Consider the following 19,432-nt stretch of genomic DNA (forward strand, 5'->3'; position numbering starts at 1 on the left):
TCATTTGACCTCCCAAAGTGCAACACCTCACACTTGCCTGGACTAAACTCCATCTGCCACTTCTCTGCCCATATCTATATCCTGCTGTATTCTTTTATAGTCCTTTACGTCGTCCACAGCTCCACCAATCTTGGTGTCATCTGCAAACTTGCTTGTGGATTTCCTCCAGGTGCTCCAGTTTCCTCCCACATTCCAAAGATGTACAGGTTAGGAAGCTGTGGGCATGCTATGTTGGTGCTGGAAGCTTGGCGACACTTGCAGGCTGCCCCCAGAACACTCTATGCAAAAGATGCATTTCACTGTGTGTTTTGATGTACATGTGACTAATAAAGATATCTTATCCACCCATCTACATTTTCATCCAAATCATTGAGACATATCACTAACAACAGAGGTTCCAGTGCCGATATTTGCAGAACACCACTGTCAGGGACTTCCAGCCAGAATAACAGCCTTCTACTCCTACTCTGTCTTCTATGGGTAAGCCACTTCAGAATCCAAACTTGCAATTCACCCTTGATCCCATGCATCTTTATTTTCTGAATCAACCTACCATGAGGGACCTTATCAAATGCCTTACTAAAGTCCATTTAGATAATGTCCACTGCCTTACCTTCATTAAGCACCTTTGTCACCTCCTCAATCAAGTTTGTAAGACATGACCTGCCCTGCACAAAGCCACGCTGACTGTCCCAAAGCAGGCCATGCCTTTTCCAAATGCACACAAGTCCTAAGTATCCTCTCCAATAGCTTCCCTACCACTGACATGAGGCTCACTGGCCTATAATTACCTGGATTATCTCTATTTCCCTTCTTGAACAGAGGCACAACATTTGCTACTCTCCAGTCCTCTGGGACCTTGCCTGTTGCTAGTGAGGACATAAAGATCATTGTCAAAGCCCCAGCAATCTCCCCATTTGCTTCTTTCAATATTCTGGGATATATGCCATCAGGCTCTGGGGATTTATCCACCTTAATGCTTTCCAGAAGACCCAGCACTACATTCTCAATCTCAAAATGTCCCAGCACGTTTTCACTATCCTCCAAATCCTTCTCTGTGGTACTGACACAAGGTACTTATTTAGTATTTAGCATGTATAATTAGTATGAGACAGTGTACAAAGATGGAGGTTAGTATCCAGTGATTAAGCAAGTCTAATGTGTGCTTTTATTACATGGGAATGGAGTATAATGAAGTCTTACTGTGTCTACAACAGAACATTGGTGAGAACATTGCTCATAGTTTGATCTTCCAGAGAAGGAAGACGTACTTGTCTTTAGTAATGGTGCAGCAAATGTTCACTAGGTGATGGTGGTGGGGGTTTCAATGGAAAGAGTGAGCAAGATGTTCTGACATGGCTTGACAATATATATGAGTAAAGAAGGTCTTTGGAACGTGGTTACTATCTTTCCTTGCACATCCTAGATCTTTTCTCTTCTCCGTGGATTGTCACCTCGTCATGGTATGGTCCTGAGATCCCGAGAGCGATGCCGTCTGGAGCTATGCGGCAGTAAGGTAGATGGTGAGGTCCCCGACAAAGAACAATCCAACCAAGACCTCAACAGTGGAACAGGCAGACCAAGTTACTTTGAACTCAATGGTTGTGAAGGCGGATGAAGGCTGCAACAAATCCATCAGCTCCAATCATCGTGGTTTCCATGCCATTGGAATCAGTTGGTTGATTTGTGAAGTATTGTGTGCTTTTTGTAGTGCAATATCAAGTACATGTTAAGCAAATACACGCACAGGCATCTTTGCTCTGTGGGCTACTTCTCAAGTCTTTCGGCGATCGGGGGAGGGCAATGGGAGCAGGCAATGTGGTGGCTGGAAGCTAACAATGTTCCAAAACAGCCCATTGGTGACTCCCTAAGATTCATTAGCCACTTAAGAGCCCATAAATAGATCAACAGAACGAAGACCATCATCCTCAACCTCGAGGGATAGCCACGAAAACGACGAGATCTTTTCTACACAGACGTTAAATCTGAAATTTCGCTTTCTCTATCTAGCTCATCTTAAACAATGGAGATACATGTTGTGTTCCAAACTAAATGAATCATCCTAGAATCAAAGTCCCCTTTTATAAGTGCTTCCCTAAATATGTGTAATTTCCACACCCAAGAACCTTAAAACCTTGGGATGGAAAATACAATCTTGGCCATTTCTCAGTTCTGGTGCAATTATTTTTGTAATTCTGTTTTCCTACATGGTTTACCTTCAATAAGTGCAGTCCTTGATTTATTACCAGCTTACCTGGAATGCCAGAAGCATTATCCTTCCTTCTATCATGAGAACTGCCTTACTCATTCTGCTTTCATTCCAGCTGATTTTAAAGAAGTCAAAATAACCTATTTCAGATAAATTGTAAGGACTATATTAATCTTGAAGTACATAACAGATAACATTGGTGCAGTCCCTGCAGTGTGTGGATTTTGTAAGGGACTCCGGTAAGAGCAACACTGACGTTTTGTTTAAGGAATTAAATAAAGACAGACATGTCAGGGCAGGTCAGGTGTTGCAACTATTATAGGTGGGATCTGATGAAAACCATTGATCCATGGTAACCACTACAGCAAGTGTCTTTATCTCAAGGAATTTAACCCCAAGATGATGAGCTGGAGTCTGAGATTTGGATACTGATGTATCATGGAGCAAGAAATGCTGTCACCCCTTAGGTTAAATATTACAGACCTGGTCAGGCTTGAGGGGAGGGAGGCTGTGACCGCAAGTGAGGCCAGAACCCAGAAGGTAACTTTGGATGAGACTCAGCTTCTCCACTTGTGTAGCGGATACGAGGTTCCTGCAGGACGAGATCAGAGACTGCAGGAAGGATGAGCAAACTCATCACAGCCCTGTGATACAGGGGTCCATTCAGGCTAGCAGTATGAAAAGTATAGTAGTTATGATAGGAGACAGTGTATTTAGGATAGAGACTGTTCTCTGCAGCAGCACACGAGTCCTGAAGGCCATGTTGATTTGCTGGTGACAAGATTGAAGATGACTCCTTGGGGCTAAAGAGGGAATTTGAGCAGTGGGGAAAGATCTATTGTTGTGGTCCACGTGCTAACCAATAATATGATCAAGGAGGAGATTCTGCTGAAGAACTTTGAGCAGCTGGAGTCAAAATTAAAAACAAGAGCCCAACAGTGATTGCCTCTGTATTACTACTCAAGTCACATGCAGATTAACATGGTGTCTATAAGAGAGCAGAATGCATGGAATGAACAGCATTTCTGGGGTAAGAGGACGTGACAAGTGGGGTGCCACAGGAATTGGTGTTGGGGCTGCAGCTGTTAGTCTATATTAATGATTCAGATGAGGGCATCAAATGCAAGATATCCAGGTTAGTTTATGACACAAAGCTGGTTGGTCATGCGAATTGTGAGGAGGACGCAGCGAGACGACAGAAGATGTAGAAAGGCTAAATGAACATAAATAGAACATAATGTGGAAAAATGGGAGCTCATCTGTTGCGTTCAGAAAAATAGCCGATTTTCTTTATACATGGTGAAAGGTTCATAACTATTCAGTGTGACCTGGCTGTCCTTGTATTCAAATCACAGAGTTAACATGCAGATAGTGAAAGCAATTAGGAAGGCAAATAGCAAGTTTGTTTCTATTACACGAGGATTTTTTTTGAGTACAAGTGTATCTTAGCACAGTTTTGTAATGCCTTGGCGAAACTGCACAGCCAAGGACAAATAAACATCCTGTGCAGTAAAGGTTCACCAGGTTGACTATTAAGGATGTTGAGGGGGCAGGGTGGTTGTGCTATGAGATTGAACAGACAGGATCTATGTTCTCTGGAGTTTAGAAGAATGAAAGGTGATCTCATTGAAATGTACAAAAGCTTGACAGAATGGGCACAGGGATAACCTTTCCTTAGATGAGGTTTCTAATCTGGGGTCACAGTCTCAAAATGAGTTGGCTATCTAGGATTGATAAGGAGAAATTTCTTCATCTGGAGTCTCAGTGGTGGAGTGCATTCAAGACAGAGGTTGATAGATTTTTGGGCATTAGTGGAATCAAAGGATATGGGATTAGTGCAGACACATGCATTGCAGATGAAAGATCAGATGAAAGAAACAGGCACAAGGGTCAATGGCCTTCTTTTCATTTATGTTCCAAGGAGAAAGGGATAGAAGGACATAGTAGAAGGTAGAGGTGGGGCGTGGAAGAGCTCATTATTGTGAGGAGAGTCCTGTGATAAATAAACACCTGTACAGACAAATTGTGATCTTCCATTCTGTCAGGAGTGATTTATTAAAACATTCACTGGGCTTTGGATATTTAAATTGAGGCCTTGCCTTCTCTTCAGAAAAAACTTTTAAAAATACATTGGGAGAACTTAGATGCTTATGAATTGTGCAATATCTGGGAAAATTTTTCACCTCAACATCAACTTAAGAAATATATTTACTGGCTATAATATTAATTTTTTGGATTTTGCTACATGCAAGTTATTTGCAACCTATGTTTAAAGACATAACCTAACACCAAAGTGTTTGAACATGATATGCCAAGGTAGAAAATTTGAGGAAGTGCACGTTTTTCATCTATCAGTCAGCTGTTAGTTACCGAGATGAGTGTCGTGCCTTCCAAGGCCCAAATATCCAAGTGCCCCCAGGCCCAAATATCCAAGTGCCCCCAAGAATGGAGGGGACCTTAAAGGAGAGAGAGAGACAGTTGCAAAGAAGCATGTCAAAGAAATGATCAACTCAGTTGTCCTCACTCCATTCCACAACACTCTGTCTAGTCCATCTCTTTTACCTGCAGACCAACAAGAGGCTGTTAATGGAAAACAGCACAGCAGTTGATGCAGATGGTTCTAAAATTTGGCAGCGTGGAACTTCTGACTCAAATTCACAACCTCATCTACCTCACCTGGGAAGAGAAGGATGTGTCATGGTACCACAATCGTCTGCCTTCAAAGGGAAATCCATTTGGGGGATCTATAGTGGGGTCTCCCATCTGCCACAGGGAAAGTCATCACAAGGGGCTTGCTCAATGACTTCTCCCAATGGTTGAACAGCTATTTCACAAATCACGATTTGGATTCCATCCAAAGATTCACTACCTGATAATTCCAAGTAAAATACAAGCAGCAGTATCAACATGGTAGTTTTGTGAAAATGGTGAAAGGTATACACCACATTCCAAACCACTCACCGACCTATGGCAGGGCCTATAGATCCCACAGATTCTTCAGCCACCTCAGAACTGGAGGGGAAGCAAGTCAATGTTTCCCTCATGGGAGTGCTAAAGAATGACTCACCTCAGTTTTTGGTCTTTGCAATAAAGTAAATGTTCAATTCCATTTGCAGCAACCTGACAATTGAAACAATCTGCACCTGCATGCAGCAAGACCTAGACAACGTTCAGACATGGGCAACTATTAATGCTACACATGTTCCAGGCATTATGTCTAACCACCTGCAATGAGTAAGCCTAATCACCTACCCATGACATTCAATAGCATTACCTCACCAAGCTCCACCCTTCCCCATCAATTAGAGGTTCATCTGGACAAGCCACATAAATGCTGTGGTCATACGAGATTAGAGCTATGGGTATCCTACTGCAAGTAACTTAGTTTTGCACCATCTAAGGCACAAATCAGGAGTGTGACAGAAACTGTCCACTTAACTGAATAATAGCAACTTCAAAAACACTTCAGCAACATGGCATCACATAGAAGGTGGCAGATTGCTTGAATGCAACCCATCCACTATTCTAAACATTCATTCACTCCTTCCTCTGCCATTGCACCATGGCAATCTACAAAATACACTACAGTTATTTGCCAGAACTACTCTAGCAGCACCTTACAAACACATAACCTTTATCCTCTTCCTTCATTGTACTAGGCAGATGGGAACACCACTCTATGCAGGTTCTTTTCCAAGTCAAACACCATTCCTTCATTATCACTGATTCTAAATCCTGGAACATCCTACCCAACAGCATTAACTTCACTAAACAGACTGCAGCAGTTTGGGAGAATAGCTCCACAGCACCATATCAAGGACAATTACAGATGGACAACAAATGCTGGTCTTTCCATCAATGCTCACATCCTGAAAAATGAGGAAAAACAGTATCCAGCATAGCTTAAGTTCATATTAAAGCAGTTCAAGAATGGAAGCAGCTCAAGGGCTCTGTGATCTTACAGGAGAGGGAGGTTCCTCACTTAGAAAAAAATAATTAATTTCATAAAGCTAAGATAATTATGTTCAATTATCCAATTTACAGTGTTCGATAAGATAGTGGCTCTCTTACTGAATTAATAATCCAGAAAATGTGAATTCACATCTCACCATGGCAAGTTTAGAAGTTGATTTCAGTTTTTAAAAAAATATATAGAATTAAGAAGTTGGTACCTGTGAGTTACAGAAATAATATACCCCAGAGGAGATCCTTTAAATTATGGCTTAACCTTGATATAAAAATCCAACTAATGTGCTTCAGGAAAGGAAATCCTCTGCCCTTAACCACCTAAATGTGGTACTGGAGTCACGACATGGTGGGCCAAAGGGCCTGTATTGTGCCGTATTGTTCTATGGATATCTATTAATTACTCTTCAAAGAAACTACAGAGAATCAATAACTGCTTGGCTTGACAATGATATCCACATCCCTGGAATAAATAGAAGAAACAACCTGCATGTATTACCAGTCTAACTCAGGTGGCTTTGAAAAGCAAAATAAAATGCTGGAAATACTCAGCAGGTCGAGAGCTGCATCTGTGGGAAGATAAAAAGAACCAACGTTTCAGGTCAAACACCCTCCACCAGGGCAGGGGAAGATAGTAAACGGAAGCTCACTGTAAAATCAAAGCAAAATACCACCAATGCTGAAAATCAAAAATAAAGTCATGAAATAATCTAGTCAGGTCAGTGACTGAGCTGAAAAATGTTAGAGATGTTCACAGGTTTCCATCAAATACAAGGATAGGGAATGGAAGATAAATGACACAGTAGAGGCAGGAAAGATTAAATGTCAAGGCATAAGGGGTGGTAAATGTAACAAGTGCTAACAACTATGTCCATTAAAAAAAAGGGGCATTGGTTATGAGCTGTGGTGGTTAATCTCAATGTATACTCTGGTGAGCTGAATGTGTCTAAAGGCAAGGTGGCAGTCCTTTAACTGCATTAAAATATTGTTGGAGTCAATGATAGAGACCATGTTAGCGGGAACAATCATAAGTAATTGAAAGTTCAACGTCAAGCATGGAGCTTGAAAGGTAACATTCCACAAAGCTGTCACCCACTCTGAATTCAATGTTTCCAAAACAGAGATTAAATTGTAAATACTGAATATTGTATGCTAAATAGAAAGTACAAGTAAATCTGTTTCACTTGTAAGATATGATCTTTGTACAAGGAGATTGAACATTTGTCTCTGATATTCAAAAACTTGTTAATAATGTTAAAATACTAGAAAACACAATTATTAACTATGGTTAAATAAACTTAATTTAAAAAAAACTTGTTTTTAACCTTTCCAATCATAGCCATTTTTCCATATTCAAAGATGTGCTTGCTGGGTTTGTACAGTTCTAATCTGTTGATGGCTCAATGGACAGCTTTTCTCTGCAAAACTGCTAAGCAATTTGCAGAAGTTCGCAGACTACCATTGGCTTCGTCCACTGTTAGAGCACAATCAGGAAATCATTGGCGATCAGGTTCTTAGCATTCCAACCTTTGCACAGAGATAAATTTTCATGTTTCCACACCAGACTACCAGCATTTCTGCAGAAGATTCAGGCTGTAATGTATTCATCGTCTCTTCTATTTGAGGAACACTGAAGTGCACAAATTAGCTATTACTATTCACTGAAGAATTAAATATTCTGAGGCCGTCAAAGATTCTTGCTTTCAATCAAAATTCAGAAATGAATCAGCAGTAGCACAAAATGATTGGTGTTTTATGATTCAATGGTTTTTGGAATTTAATCCATGTAATTGGATGTACTAAAGCTGCATTTCCATTATTAGACAATTTAGTTTTATGAAATGAGCTCACTTCCAGTTATAAACACCATGTTATTAAACACTACTCTTAAATAAGTAATGAACACTTCAAGTTTTAATTCCTTTGCAAAGAAAATTCTCTCTTCTGTTACTGAATGGTGGAAATCAGTCAGTGTGTTATGGAGAGAAGACTCAGAGTCATAGAGAGTTACAGTGTAGAAACAGGTCCTTTGGCCCACTGATTCTACGCCAACCATCAAGCACAGTGGCCAATTAACCTACCAACCTGCACATTTTTGGGACGTGGAAGGAAACCAAAACACCTGGAGGAAACTCGAAGTCACAGGCAGAAATGTGCAAACAACACTGGAGGTCAGGATTGAACCTGGGCTGCTGGAGCAGTAAGGCAGCAGCTCTATTAGCTGTGCCAGTGTGCTGTCCTTGGATTAGAGTTGAGTGATTCTACAATTTTCTCTTTGGGCTGAAAGGACTGTAACGCAAAGGCTCTTTTGAACCTAGATGAACATCGGTTTGTGTCACATACTCACCAGTCTAAGAAAAAAAATACTAAGTAAAAATCATAGTAATCCAAATGAAAAACACACACAATTCAGCTTACAAAACTTTAATGCAGCAAAACTTTTGCTAAATACTATGCTTTTTAGAAAGTTACACAGATTAGTTTTTTTTAAATTTTAGTTAACAAAAAGGCAAATATTTTTGTGAAAATATCCTTTTATACACATAGTCCTTGTACTAAAACAATGGAAGTTTTGTGTCCAACACAACTGTCAGAGTCATTTTCTTTGATAAATGTTTATCCTTGAAATCAAAATTCTATTTATTAATCTGAAAACAAAGTACAGTAGGTTATTTTTTTTAAACTTTGGTATCATCAGAAAAAAAACAGAAGTATTGCACAGATAATGGTGTAAAGCAACTCAGAATTACTTAAGCTTTTCATATTAAGCCAGCACCAATGGAGGTGCTTTTGTACAGAACAGGCAAAACGTGTCAATCATGCTGCGAGAGGTCCCTTAAAGCTTTGTAAAAATGCTGGAGCATTAGTACACCTGTTATTTGGCAGCTATCTAAATAAGTTGTTCAAAGCCAAGTGTTACTGACTGCTCCTCTGTAGTATCCTGCCTGCTTTCATTATACGACCAACCTTTCAGATAGCTTGCATCACATCTCACAACTCATTTCCAGCTACTTTACAAACTTGCTGCACTGCATTCTAAAGCAGATATATAATGACCCAAAGCTGTTCAAGACATTCTGACACCTAATTAATCCTCCTCAACAAACACCACATTGCAGTGGTTTAAGGTGGTTTACTCTCAGTTTCCCAAGAGGAGGATGGAAGGGCAATTTATATCCCAAGAATAAATAATGTTATGAAATGATAATGGCTCACATTTTTGATAATTATTCCTTTAACATCTTACATAATTGCATTTCTTTCACCTTCACTAAGTAATGTCCCGAAGAAGGGTCTTGACCCAAAACATTGACCACCTACTTTTCTCCACAGATGCTGCCTGGCCTGCTGAGTTCCTCCAGCATCATGGTGTTTTTCATCTAGATTCCAGCATCTGCAGTCCTTTGTTTCTCTTCTTCACTAAATAATATTGCCCGTTGCCTCACAAACAATAGAAACTGCAAAGTCTACTAGCCAATTGTTAATAAAGATCAAAACATCTACTTGCCTCATGTTATTATAGTTATTAATTTAGAGATTATGAAGGATCAAACGAAAGTGCAATTCTTAGATTAGGAGTATTAACAAAATATTCCATTTCAATCAAAATGTTTTACAGTTCAGAGTGAGCAAAAGTATGAGGAATCAGACTTCTTATTTGAGTTTCCCTTCTCATAAACTGCTGGGAGTCAACAGGCAATTGCACTACAGAACCCAAATCCAAATAAGGCATTTGGCATACTAGTCTTCATAAACCGAGGCACTGAGTGTAACAATTGGGATTTTATGTTGTAGCTGTACAAAACTTTGGTTAAGTCACACTTGGAACATTGTGTACAGTTCTGGTTGCCATGCTACAGGAAGGGTGTGGTAGCAACAGAGTGTACATAAGAGATTCATCAGGATTTTGCCTGAAATGCATGGTGTGGGTGGGGGGCTTTGGTTACAAGGAGAGATTAGATAGGCTGGTTTGTTCTCACTGGAGCATATGAGGTTAAGGGGTGACCTTGTAGGGTTTGATAAGATTATGAGAGGCATAGATAGGACAGATAGAGTCTTTTTCCCAGGGCAGTCTAGAACTAGAGGGCACAGTTTAAAGTGAGAGGGCAGAAATTTAAATGAGATCTGAGGAGTAAGTTTTTCATATAGAGTGTGGTAAATATCTGGAATGACCTACCAAAGGACAATCGAGGCAGATGCAATTACAATGTTTAACAAGGAGTTAGACTGGTACTAGGATAGGAAAGTAGAATGATACAGGAAAATGGGATCTAGGTAGATGGGCATCACAGTTGGCATGGACGCATCAAGCCAAAGGCCTGTTTCTTTGCTGTACAGCTCTAGAACTCTAATCCTTTCTGCATTAATGCACCTCCAGGATGGACAGCAACTAGGATTAATAAGCATCAGCAACTCTCCTTTCACTATACAAGGAACTCTGCAATGCTTCAAATGCAGAGACTGGAGAATTGAAGATGGGAATCACTAGCTATTCATTTAAGTAACTTGTGAAACTATCAGGGAACCACTCAAAGCATGTTACATTAAAGACTACTAGCCATTGTTATGCCCTCAGATTTAATTTAATTTGAGCACCCTGCATTCTTCCCAATGTTACTGGCTAATTTACCACAAAAGGAACAGAGTAGGCACTTGTTCCACTACATATTTGGTTTTAAAATGAACACAACAATTAGGCTGCTGTGTTATCCTCCCTCATACAATTTCCCATCTTCTCTTGAGGGGCTTCAGTTACACCAAGCATACCAATTAATTTGCATTGTATCAAATCAATTACTGGTGAGCAAGATAAGAGGAATAATTACAAAATATGATCACATTGCAAATCTGTGAAGGAACATTAATATGCAAAATGCTTATTAATGAAAAATATTCTCCATTAACAGGACAATCAGTGGATACAGATATAATACCTGGCAAAGAAACAGGTGAAGAGGAGTGATTTCTTCAAGCAACAAGTTGTTAAGATTGGGAATGCACTGCCTGAAAGCAGATTCAAGAGAAATTTTCAAAACGGAATGGAATCTTCACTTGAAGGGTTATGGGGGAAATTATGTGGAATAGCAATGAATTAGATCAAAAGAGCTAGCAGTGATATGATGGAATGCTACACCATATGTGCTGCAAAATTCTATGTTTCTAACGGCTCAAACAATGGCACACTACCCACTAAACCTGTTTGCACATTACAAGTTACCTAAGGTTTTCAGAATCCATATGTCATAATTGACATTTTAACATCACATTCAAAAACGTACAAAGTCAATCTTATACATGCAATTTAAAAAAAAAGTTCATTAATTTGCGAAGTTGTTTGAACCCCAAGCCTGTATAGTGACTGCAGGTTAAAGCTTTAAAGAAATCTGTGAAGGAACATTAATATGCAAAATGCTTAATAAATTAGGAGACTGAGATTTTGATCAGAAAATTAAAATTATAGTTTTGGTAGGCTCATGTCTGTTATTGATGAGATTTTATTGCTCACAAAAATCTTCCCACTGTTACAAGAGGGCCTTCACTGGCACCTAAATCTTGTATTCTGCTGACAAGTAAAATCTACATTCAGTGATTATTTGGGATCTACTTATGGATGCAACAAATATCAGAAAATCAGAAGTGTTACTTCACTCACTCCTCACCCCAAGTGATTTTCCAATGTTTGCTGCACCCAGACAATCTTGTAAATGTTGTAAAAGGACTGCACCTTTCTGGTAGCTGCAGCATAGTTGCTGGTCTCATTAAGATAGATTCTCAGTACCAAACCCTACAGAAGCAGCCAAGTTTACGAATGAATTCAGCATTAGCAATTATCCTTATTCCTCCTGCTACACTATTACTGTGCAGAGAAGAAACTTCAAGGTAGACAGAAAGTAAATCAGAACTCACAAGCTAACTAATCCAGGTCCTTTGGGGAGGTAGCCGAGATCTTAACAAGTAGGACACAAATCTTCTACCACTCAGCAAAGTCTGAGTTTTTAAATCAAATTTAAACAATGTTTTGCTATAGAATTGTATGCTAACTACTTATTACAGGAAATGCTGGGAAACTGGTATAACCATTAAGCATTTTAGTACCAAGAGGATTACATTAAACCATGCATTAAAATATTCTAGATCTAACATGTCCAAGCATTTTTCACACTTGCATGAGCAGAATCTCCAGACCTCTTACAGCATTCATTATTCAAGCTGTATTGTTACAGATTTTTAACTGTAATTGTTTACTACAATTTAACAAAATGACTGCAAAACTTGTGTAAGAGTACTGCAAACCATAAAACAAGCAAATTGCAGTTAAAAATCCATATAAACATGTTTTAATTTGATCACAGATATACATGACTTTTTCAACATGATTGTCAAAGCAAAGAAAATGCTATTCAGTATTTAAATTATTTTCCATATTCTTCAATCAAAGTGGCTACTCCAAACATACTGAACACAACACATTAATTCAGGAGAAAAAAAAGCACAAATGGAAATCACAGTTATTTATATTCTTTGGCCATACCAACTCTCTATCTAAGTCAATCAGAGGTGATCAAATCTTTCAGTGTTGCATTCCAGTAAGTCTTATAAGTTTATGCAATGCTCTGCTTGTGTCTGGGGGACAGCATTTGCACGCAGAACTAAGACTGCGACATGTTCTCACCATTATACAGGTGCACTAGTCAGAAACAAATTAGCTCAAATCCGGATCAAATCAGATCCATTTATAAGTCAATTTACAATTGCCCACAGGAAATTCTGCACAGAATGCTGGCAAGACTATACCCAAGTGATAGCTCTAACTGAAAAGGATACAAGGCAGGGATTTTTACACCTCCACTTATTTGGGATGCTTGACATTTACCTTTTGAAAACTGTACTAATGTCCAATACAAATAGGAAATAATTTAGCATTTGCCGGGCAGCACTCCCAATCAGTTTGCTGCACAGTGGTTTGGTTAATGGTCAAGTCCCAAACTGTTGGTTAAACACACAAATATAAATACATGATACAGAAAAACATTTCTACGTATAAACTATCACTAATTAATTATATTGCATAGTTGATTACTTATTTCGTGCAATTTTATAAGCTGTTTAAGCACCATATTGGATCATTTTTTTGTGAGGCTACCAAGAACTGTTTGCTACAGACTCCTAAATAAGTATCACGGCATTAGTTACATGAGATCTGGTATCACCTTGCAAAGTGCTCTCTCCTGTGATTTGAATAAAATGCAGGATAGTTTAACATAAAAATCAGAAAATACCGTGCTGTCAATTTTTAAAAAAGTAAATTATTTATAAAGATAATAGCTAAATTTTAATGAAACAGTGCCTGAAATGCAAATTTATGAAATGGACTAATTCCATGCACTGTGCATCAAGATTCAAATCCAAATTGCACACAAATGCATCAAATGCCCTTGAAGTACAAGACTGGTTGGTAAAAGGCATTATTTTAACTTTACCAGAAGAACTACCCAAATCAAATACTTAACAGTGTGATTTCTTCAGTAAACCACTAGCTTAAGTTTTCAAATTATGACAGCTACAGTAATTATTGTAGGTCAGCTTAAACCCCAGATCACGTAAAAACAGAAAAAAAATCTCAATGTCCAGTGTTACCAAGTATTTACAAAAGGGACAAAACAGAACAGCTGAATCAGATTAAATGATACAATTTGAGTACTAATAGTGCAATGAAAAATCAAAATCAGTGGTTGATTAACTGGTACAAAGCACAATTAACACATTTAGCTACTGCAGATGAATGCTTTTGTACTATCGCTGAATTATGAGCAAGAAACTTGAAAAAGCAGAAACTACATGCAGTTAGCAACAAAAAGTTCAGTGAAGGAAAGTTTAAAAAAAACAAATCCAAATCACTTTAGAGTGATTTGAGTATTTTGTAATAGCTATGATTAAAATTCTAGGGCAAACTTGCCAAACCTTGGGACTGCATTTATTCCTGGCTTTTTGCTGCTTCCTCAAGATAGTATACATTTACCAAGTGGCGATTAAGGTGCTTGGTAAACTCTCCTTTCACGCCAAATATACGATCACAGAATATGCAAACAAAGTTCCCTGGAACATCATTCACATCTTCTGGTGTCCTTTTGTTAATCTTGTCATCAGTGGTGGGCTTTGCTCCATTCAGACCAGAATCATCACTCCCTTCTGAATCTTCACTGGTTTCACTTCCTTCATGGCTATGAATGCCTTCATCTTCATCTATTTCCATCACCTCATCCTTGTTCTGTTTCTTGTTCTGTTCTTGCTTGTTTTTCTCGACCTCATCACCATCATCCTGGAGCTGGTCTTGGTTTGACTGGCCATTCTGGATCTTGTGTACACAATCCTGGTCTTTCTTCTGGTCATCCAATGCACCCGGAACCTTGCTCACATCATCCTGCAACCTGCTCTGACCATCCTGGACGTCTATCTGCTTATTTGTGTCATCTTCAACTTTCATCTGATCATCCATGCCATTGTGGCCCTCATCTTGGTATGCAATGCCATCTTGGTCATTATTTGAATTGTTTGAGTTGGAAAGTTCAAAAGCAAGCTCAATACTGATCACCTGAACACACCTTTCTTGATCAGAAATGAAGTCAGTTTCTGCACTCATTTCTTTTGTCTCTGAGTTACTTACATCACTGCAGGTCTTGGATGAGTGAGCAGCACCTTCTGCTTGTCCAGAACTGCAAATGAATGCCCCGGCATGTTCCGTGGAAGCTATGGCAGTTTCCTCCACAGCCAATGTCTCAGCCAACATTGGTTCCTCTGATTCAGGGGGAGTTAACTGGTCAAAAGAAGTTTGGGACTCTTTTGTAATCTTCTGGACAATTCTGCTCGCATTTTCTGTAGAATGCACATTCAAAGCATTTTCATTTTGTTCAATAACAGTACCAAGTGGAGTTTTATTCATTGTTTTATCCCAGAATGGTTCAGAATTCTGGGACTCTATTTTGTGTGTACCTTCAATAGTCAGGTTACTGCATGAAGAATTTCTGGAACAATCTTTTTTCTTTTTAGGCACAATTGATTGCTGCTCAGGCTGATCAGATTTCTTATATTTATCTGGACTGTCACCAGTAGAATGTTCAGCAGCTTTTCTATATTTTTTGTTTTTCTTCTTAACTCGTTTGCATTTAAGATTTTTCCTGTGTGAGGTCTTGTCCAATTTGATTTTACTTCTCTTTGCTTCAAGTTCAATCAGCTCTTTAGCCTTCCCTATTTTTTTCCTTTTTGCTTCTACAGGGGTTTCATCTACAGGTTCCTGTTGCAAAGATCCCTCTGCTGTTAAGCATCGCTTCCGTTTCGTGCTCTTGATTTTCCTTGCTTTTTCTGTATCAGTATCCCTTTTTCTTGGTAGATGCTTGTGGCTGAAAACTTTATGATTTCGGGTCTTCACCTTTGAGCTGATGGTGCTCAAACTGTGTTCCTTTGATACAGCTGTAGTTTTCTCTGCCTTGGCAGTGGCCTTCTTATCCAGAGTCTCAACTCTTTTCAGTTGTAATTTGTCTGACATTTTCTTGCCCACTTTAGCAAGAGGAGCATCCAGTTCAAGTCGTTTGGTACGCAACTTCACCTTTGACACATCCATGGTAATATCACTGCAATGTGGATGCTTGGACTTTATGTGATACTGCAAATTGCATTTCTTGGAAGCTGCATATTTACAGACAGGGCACAGAAACTGGCGTGGATTCACATGCAGCTCAACGTGTTTTTTGAAGTTGCTGCGGTCAGCTGTTCTGTATTCACAGTGAGGGCACGTTAATGGTTTGGGTCCATTGTGAACTTGTCTAGCATGTCTTGTCACCTCGTGCTGGTTTGATGCCACATAGTTGCACTGATCACATTTAAAAGGCTTCTCACCTGTTGATATACATGAAATGAAACATTTAGTTCATTCTGAATAGTGTACCATGCAAAATCATTCACTGGCCATCACTGAATTGATCTTGAAAACTCCACTTGGTACTTTTACTATATTTAGCCAAATAAAGGCTGTTGAAATAATTAACTATCTTATTCATTTTTACAATAGCTTATTTCAGTTTATAATTCATTTAATTTGTAAAACGTATGGACCTTTCAGTAGTTTTGATCAGAACAATGGGAAGCACATGAAAATTTAAAATTGTTTTCAGTCTCACAAACTTTTGAACTTCAGTGAACTGTCTGGAATGATTCTGAGCAATCCCGTATATTTTGTCGTTTTTATTGTGTCACTGATTCTCTACTGCTTTTAAAGCAACTTTACACTAGTAAAACAAAAATCATGATTAGTCTTTATCTTTAAACCATTCTTGAAATTCAGCTGAAGTCTCTTGAACAATTTTTGATGCTTTTTGCCCCATCACCAGACTACAACACTAAGAAAAGACACTCAGAGGACAATGGCAAAAAGGTACCAAGCAGCTACAAGAAGCCACCGATGGAGCAAATGAAAGGCTATACACATGCATGTACAAACACACTCTACTGCCACACATATTAATAACATGCACATACTATTTGCAGTATTACTTCACTGAGCTTGGTCATCAGAGCACCAAAATGTCCAGAGTGAGGAAGTTTCAACTCTATCCAAGATCTCTCAAATATCAGATTTCAGAGTGGGGAGAGGCATGTTTAATAATAGAAACAATGTTCCCTTATCACTTAAAAAGTAGGATAATAAAGGATCTTTTCTGCATTAAGTAAAACAAGAAAATGTGTATTAATACATACAAGTTGTCACTTTTTTAAAAAAGAGAAAGCATTCATGTAAAGTATACAATCTAAATTGAATGCAGGAAAATATACCAGACCCTTTCTAAAATTGCTTTTTCAAGGAATAAAGCAGTTGAAGGGCTTTTGCAATTTGATCATTAAGATGACCAAGGATAATAAAGATTTCAGTTCTATAGTCTGAAGGCTTGGGAAGAGTTTAGTCAGCAACTAACAAAGGCTTAAGATCTCCTCTCACATACTTCTCCTGCAAGATAATTTCTGTATCCAAGGAGAGGCAATTACAGAAGGTCGCAGAACCAATACTGACTCCCTGAAATGCAGTTCCAAGTCTCATGGATTTCCTCCTCCTGCTATGTATTGATTGGCTCGTGAGATTAATACTGTATCTGCAAAAACGTGTAATTCACCACACCCCCCTCCCCACCCACTAAATACCCTTGCAGGTTATGGGAAGCAGGTCACACACCTGGTCCTGAATCAATGGGTACCCCCAGGAAATGGACAGGAAGGCATAGGTTGGGGACAGGCAGCATGGATTGAATGAACTAATTCTGAATCATAATTTCATCAATGTTATAGAAAGGTAGAAAAATCTGACTAGATAACAAAAACATAGCATGCCAGAAACTATTATTGCAAACTAAATGAGAATACCTACCAATACTAACCCGAAAGAAAATACTTGCCATAACGGTTCAAAAACCATCTGGTCCAGTGAAGGCATTATAGAAAAATGGAAATTAACATGTAGTGAAATGGTAGCAATACCACACTTTTCAGAAACAATCACAATAGAGGAAAAGACAAAAACTCACCAAAAAGCACCTATTCCCTTTCACCTGGTACAATGCCTCAGGAAACATTAACCAGGAGCGGGCAGTCATTTTACATTCAATTTTGAACCGATCCATGCAAGCATAATCCACCTCAAATAATGTGAGAAACAGTAATTTCAACATAAAACTGCTTCATTTATTTGGCTCAAGAAAGTCAATGAACTTCCAGTTGACTGGAGTATGTGGTGGAGCTTCATGTTGGCATTCTCTCATTATACTTGGACTATAATTTATATTTAATCTCAACATTTGCATTTTATAGTAGACATGTAATTGAACAAATAATACATTCTCTTCATCATTCTTCATCACAGCCAGTCTGTTTGTTCTTGAAATTCTCTTTAAAAGTAGAGTCAAATCAGTCAGATACTATGTTGGGAACTTCTTTGTGCAGAGACCACATTTTTCTACACAGGTCAAAAAGTTGCTCCATAGTTACACAGAACAATAGTGCACAACGCTTTGTATTCTGCAATTAAACCATGATCATCCAAAGCACGCTGGGGTGTAGATCACTGGTTTACTTAAAGAAGTTACATTTCCAGTGATAGAAATATTTTAGCAGCAGTCAATTCCCCATACTAAAATATTTTATTTCACTAATTATTTAGGCTGCTGCTTGTCAATTAGAAAAACGTGTAAACGTGTCAAGGTGTGGGCTGGTCATTCCACGGATATCACCGGCATGCAGGTACAGACTGAATTCAAATAAAAACTGGTGCTGGCATAAAGGATAATAATGGTCATTAAAGACTGTACTGTTAAACTGCTATCACAGCCAGCACTCACAGAATAAACAGCTTGGTTTTCTAGTAAACTGGCCTACTGAAAAAATCTTACCCTGGATGGGGTTTAAAATTATCATCTGTGCACTGTTCAAAGTTGGATCATTGGTGCGCTGGTGTATGTGCTTTCACTTAATGAACCAGCAATGCAAGTAACATGACTCTGCAGTTATTAAGAGTGACCACAAATGGATGCAAGCCAGATGGCAAAGGGGAAGAGTTTGCAGGTTTAGGGATTAAATCCGAAAGCTCTAAATTCTCTATTAATCTTAGTAAAAGCTGGTAATTCCAGGTATGCATTGTAAAGCAAATTTTACTAGTGTCAAAGCAAAACAGTTATAGTTTTGCACTGAATGCTAAATCAATGATAGGTCCAACTGGACTCCAAAGAACGAGATTTAAGACTTCGTGAAACAGAGTTTCACTTTGATATCAGGTTTCGACAAGACACTGCTTTTCATGCTGAGTGAACCTGCTTCACCTTCGATAAATGCTATAGCTGATTACTCAAGGATAATGGAGATCAAAGAATTCAGGCCTTTCAACCCAGAAATTACGCTTGATGCTAGTCTTTTAATAAATTCTCACACAAATGATAATAGCACAAAAGATCTGAATTAAGAGACCCTTGAAAGGCTGACCAGAGAAAAGAACTGTCAACACGTAGGTCACTGTGTGGGCAGAATGGAGGGCAAAATGGTCACTTCAAGCCTTTTCTCTATAAGACAATTCAGGACAGGATATCACAATTTCCCAAGGCCTGGGATGCAGTGTAACATAGAAGAAGGGAAACCGTCTAGGTCCCAGAGCCATTTGAACGTGGTCAGGGACAGTCCAATCAGAGTAAAAAAAAACTCCAATCAGGACAATCATGCATCACT

The 19,432-nt window shown here is 38.8% G+C and overlaps 1 protein-coding gene across 1 annotated transcript in view; it reads right to left on the bottom strand.

The window, feature by feature from the left end:
• Positions 1–8,591: 8,591 nt before the first annotated feature.
• rest (RE1-silencing transcription factor) overlaps positions 8,592–19,432 on the bottom strand; it is a 36,586-nt gene continuing 25,745 nt past the window's right edge. Inside the window, exon 4 of the mRNA XM_052020273.1 lies at positions 8,592–16,069. Within this exon, the coding sequence (XP_051876233.1) occupies positions 14,151–16,069 (1,919 nt within the window). The 3' untranslated portion in view covers positions 8,592–14,150. The remainder of the gene's footprint in view (positions 16,070–19,432) is intronic.

The sequence above is a fragment of the Pristis pectinata genome, chromosome 7 (assembly GCF_009764475.1).
Source record: "Pristis pectinata isolate sPriPec2 chromosome 7, sPriPec2.1.pri, whole genome shotgun sequence".
NCBI lineage: Eukaryota > Metazoa > Chordata > Chondrichthyes > Rhinopristiformes > Pristidae > Pristis > Pristis pectinata.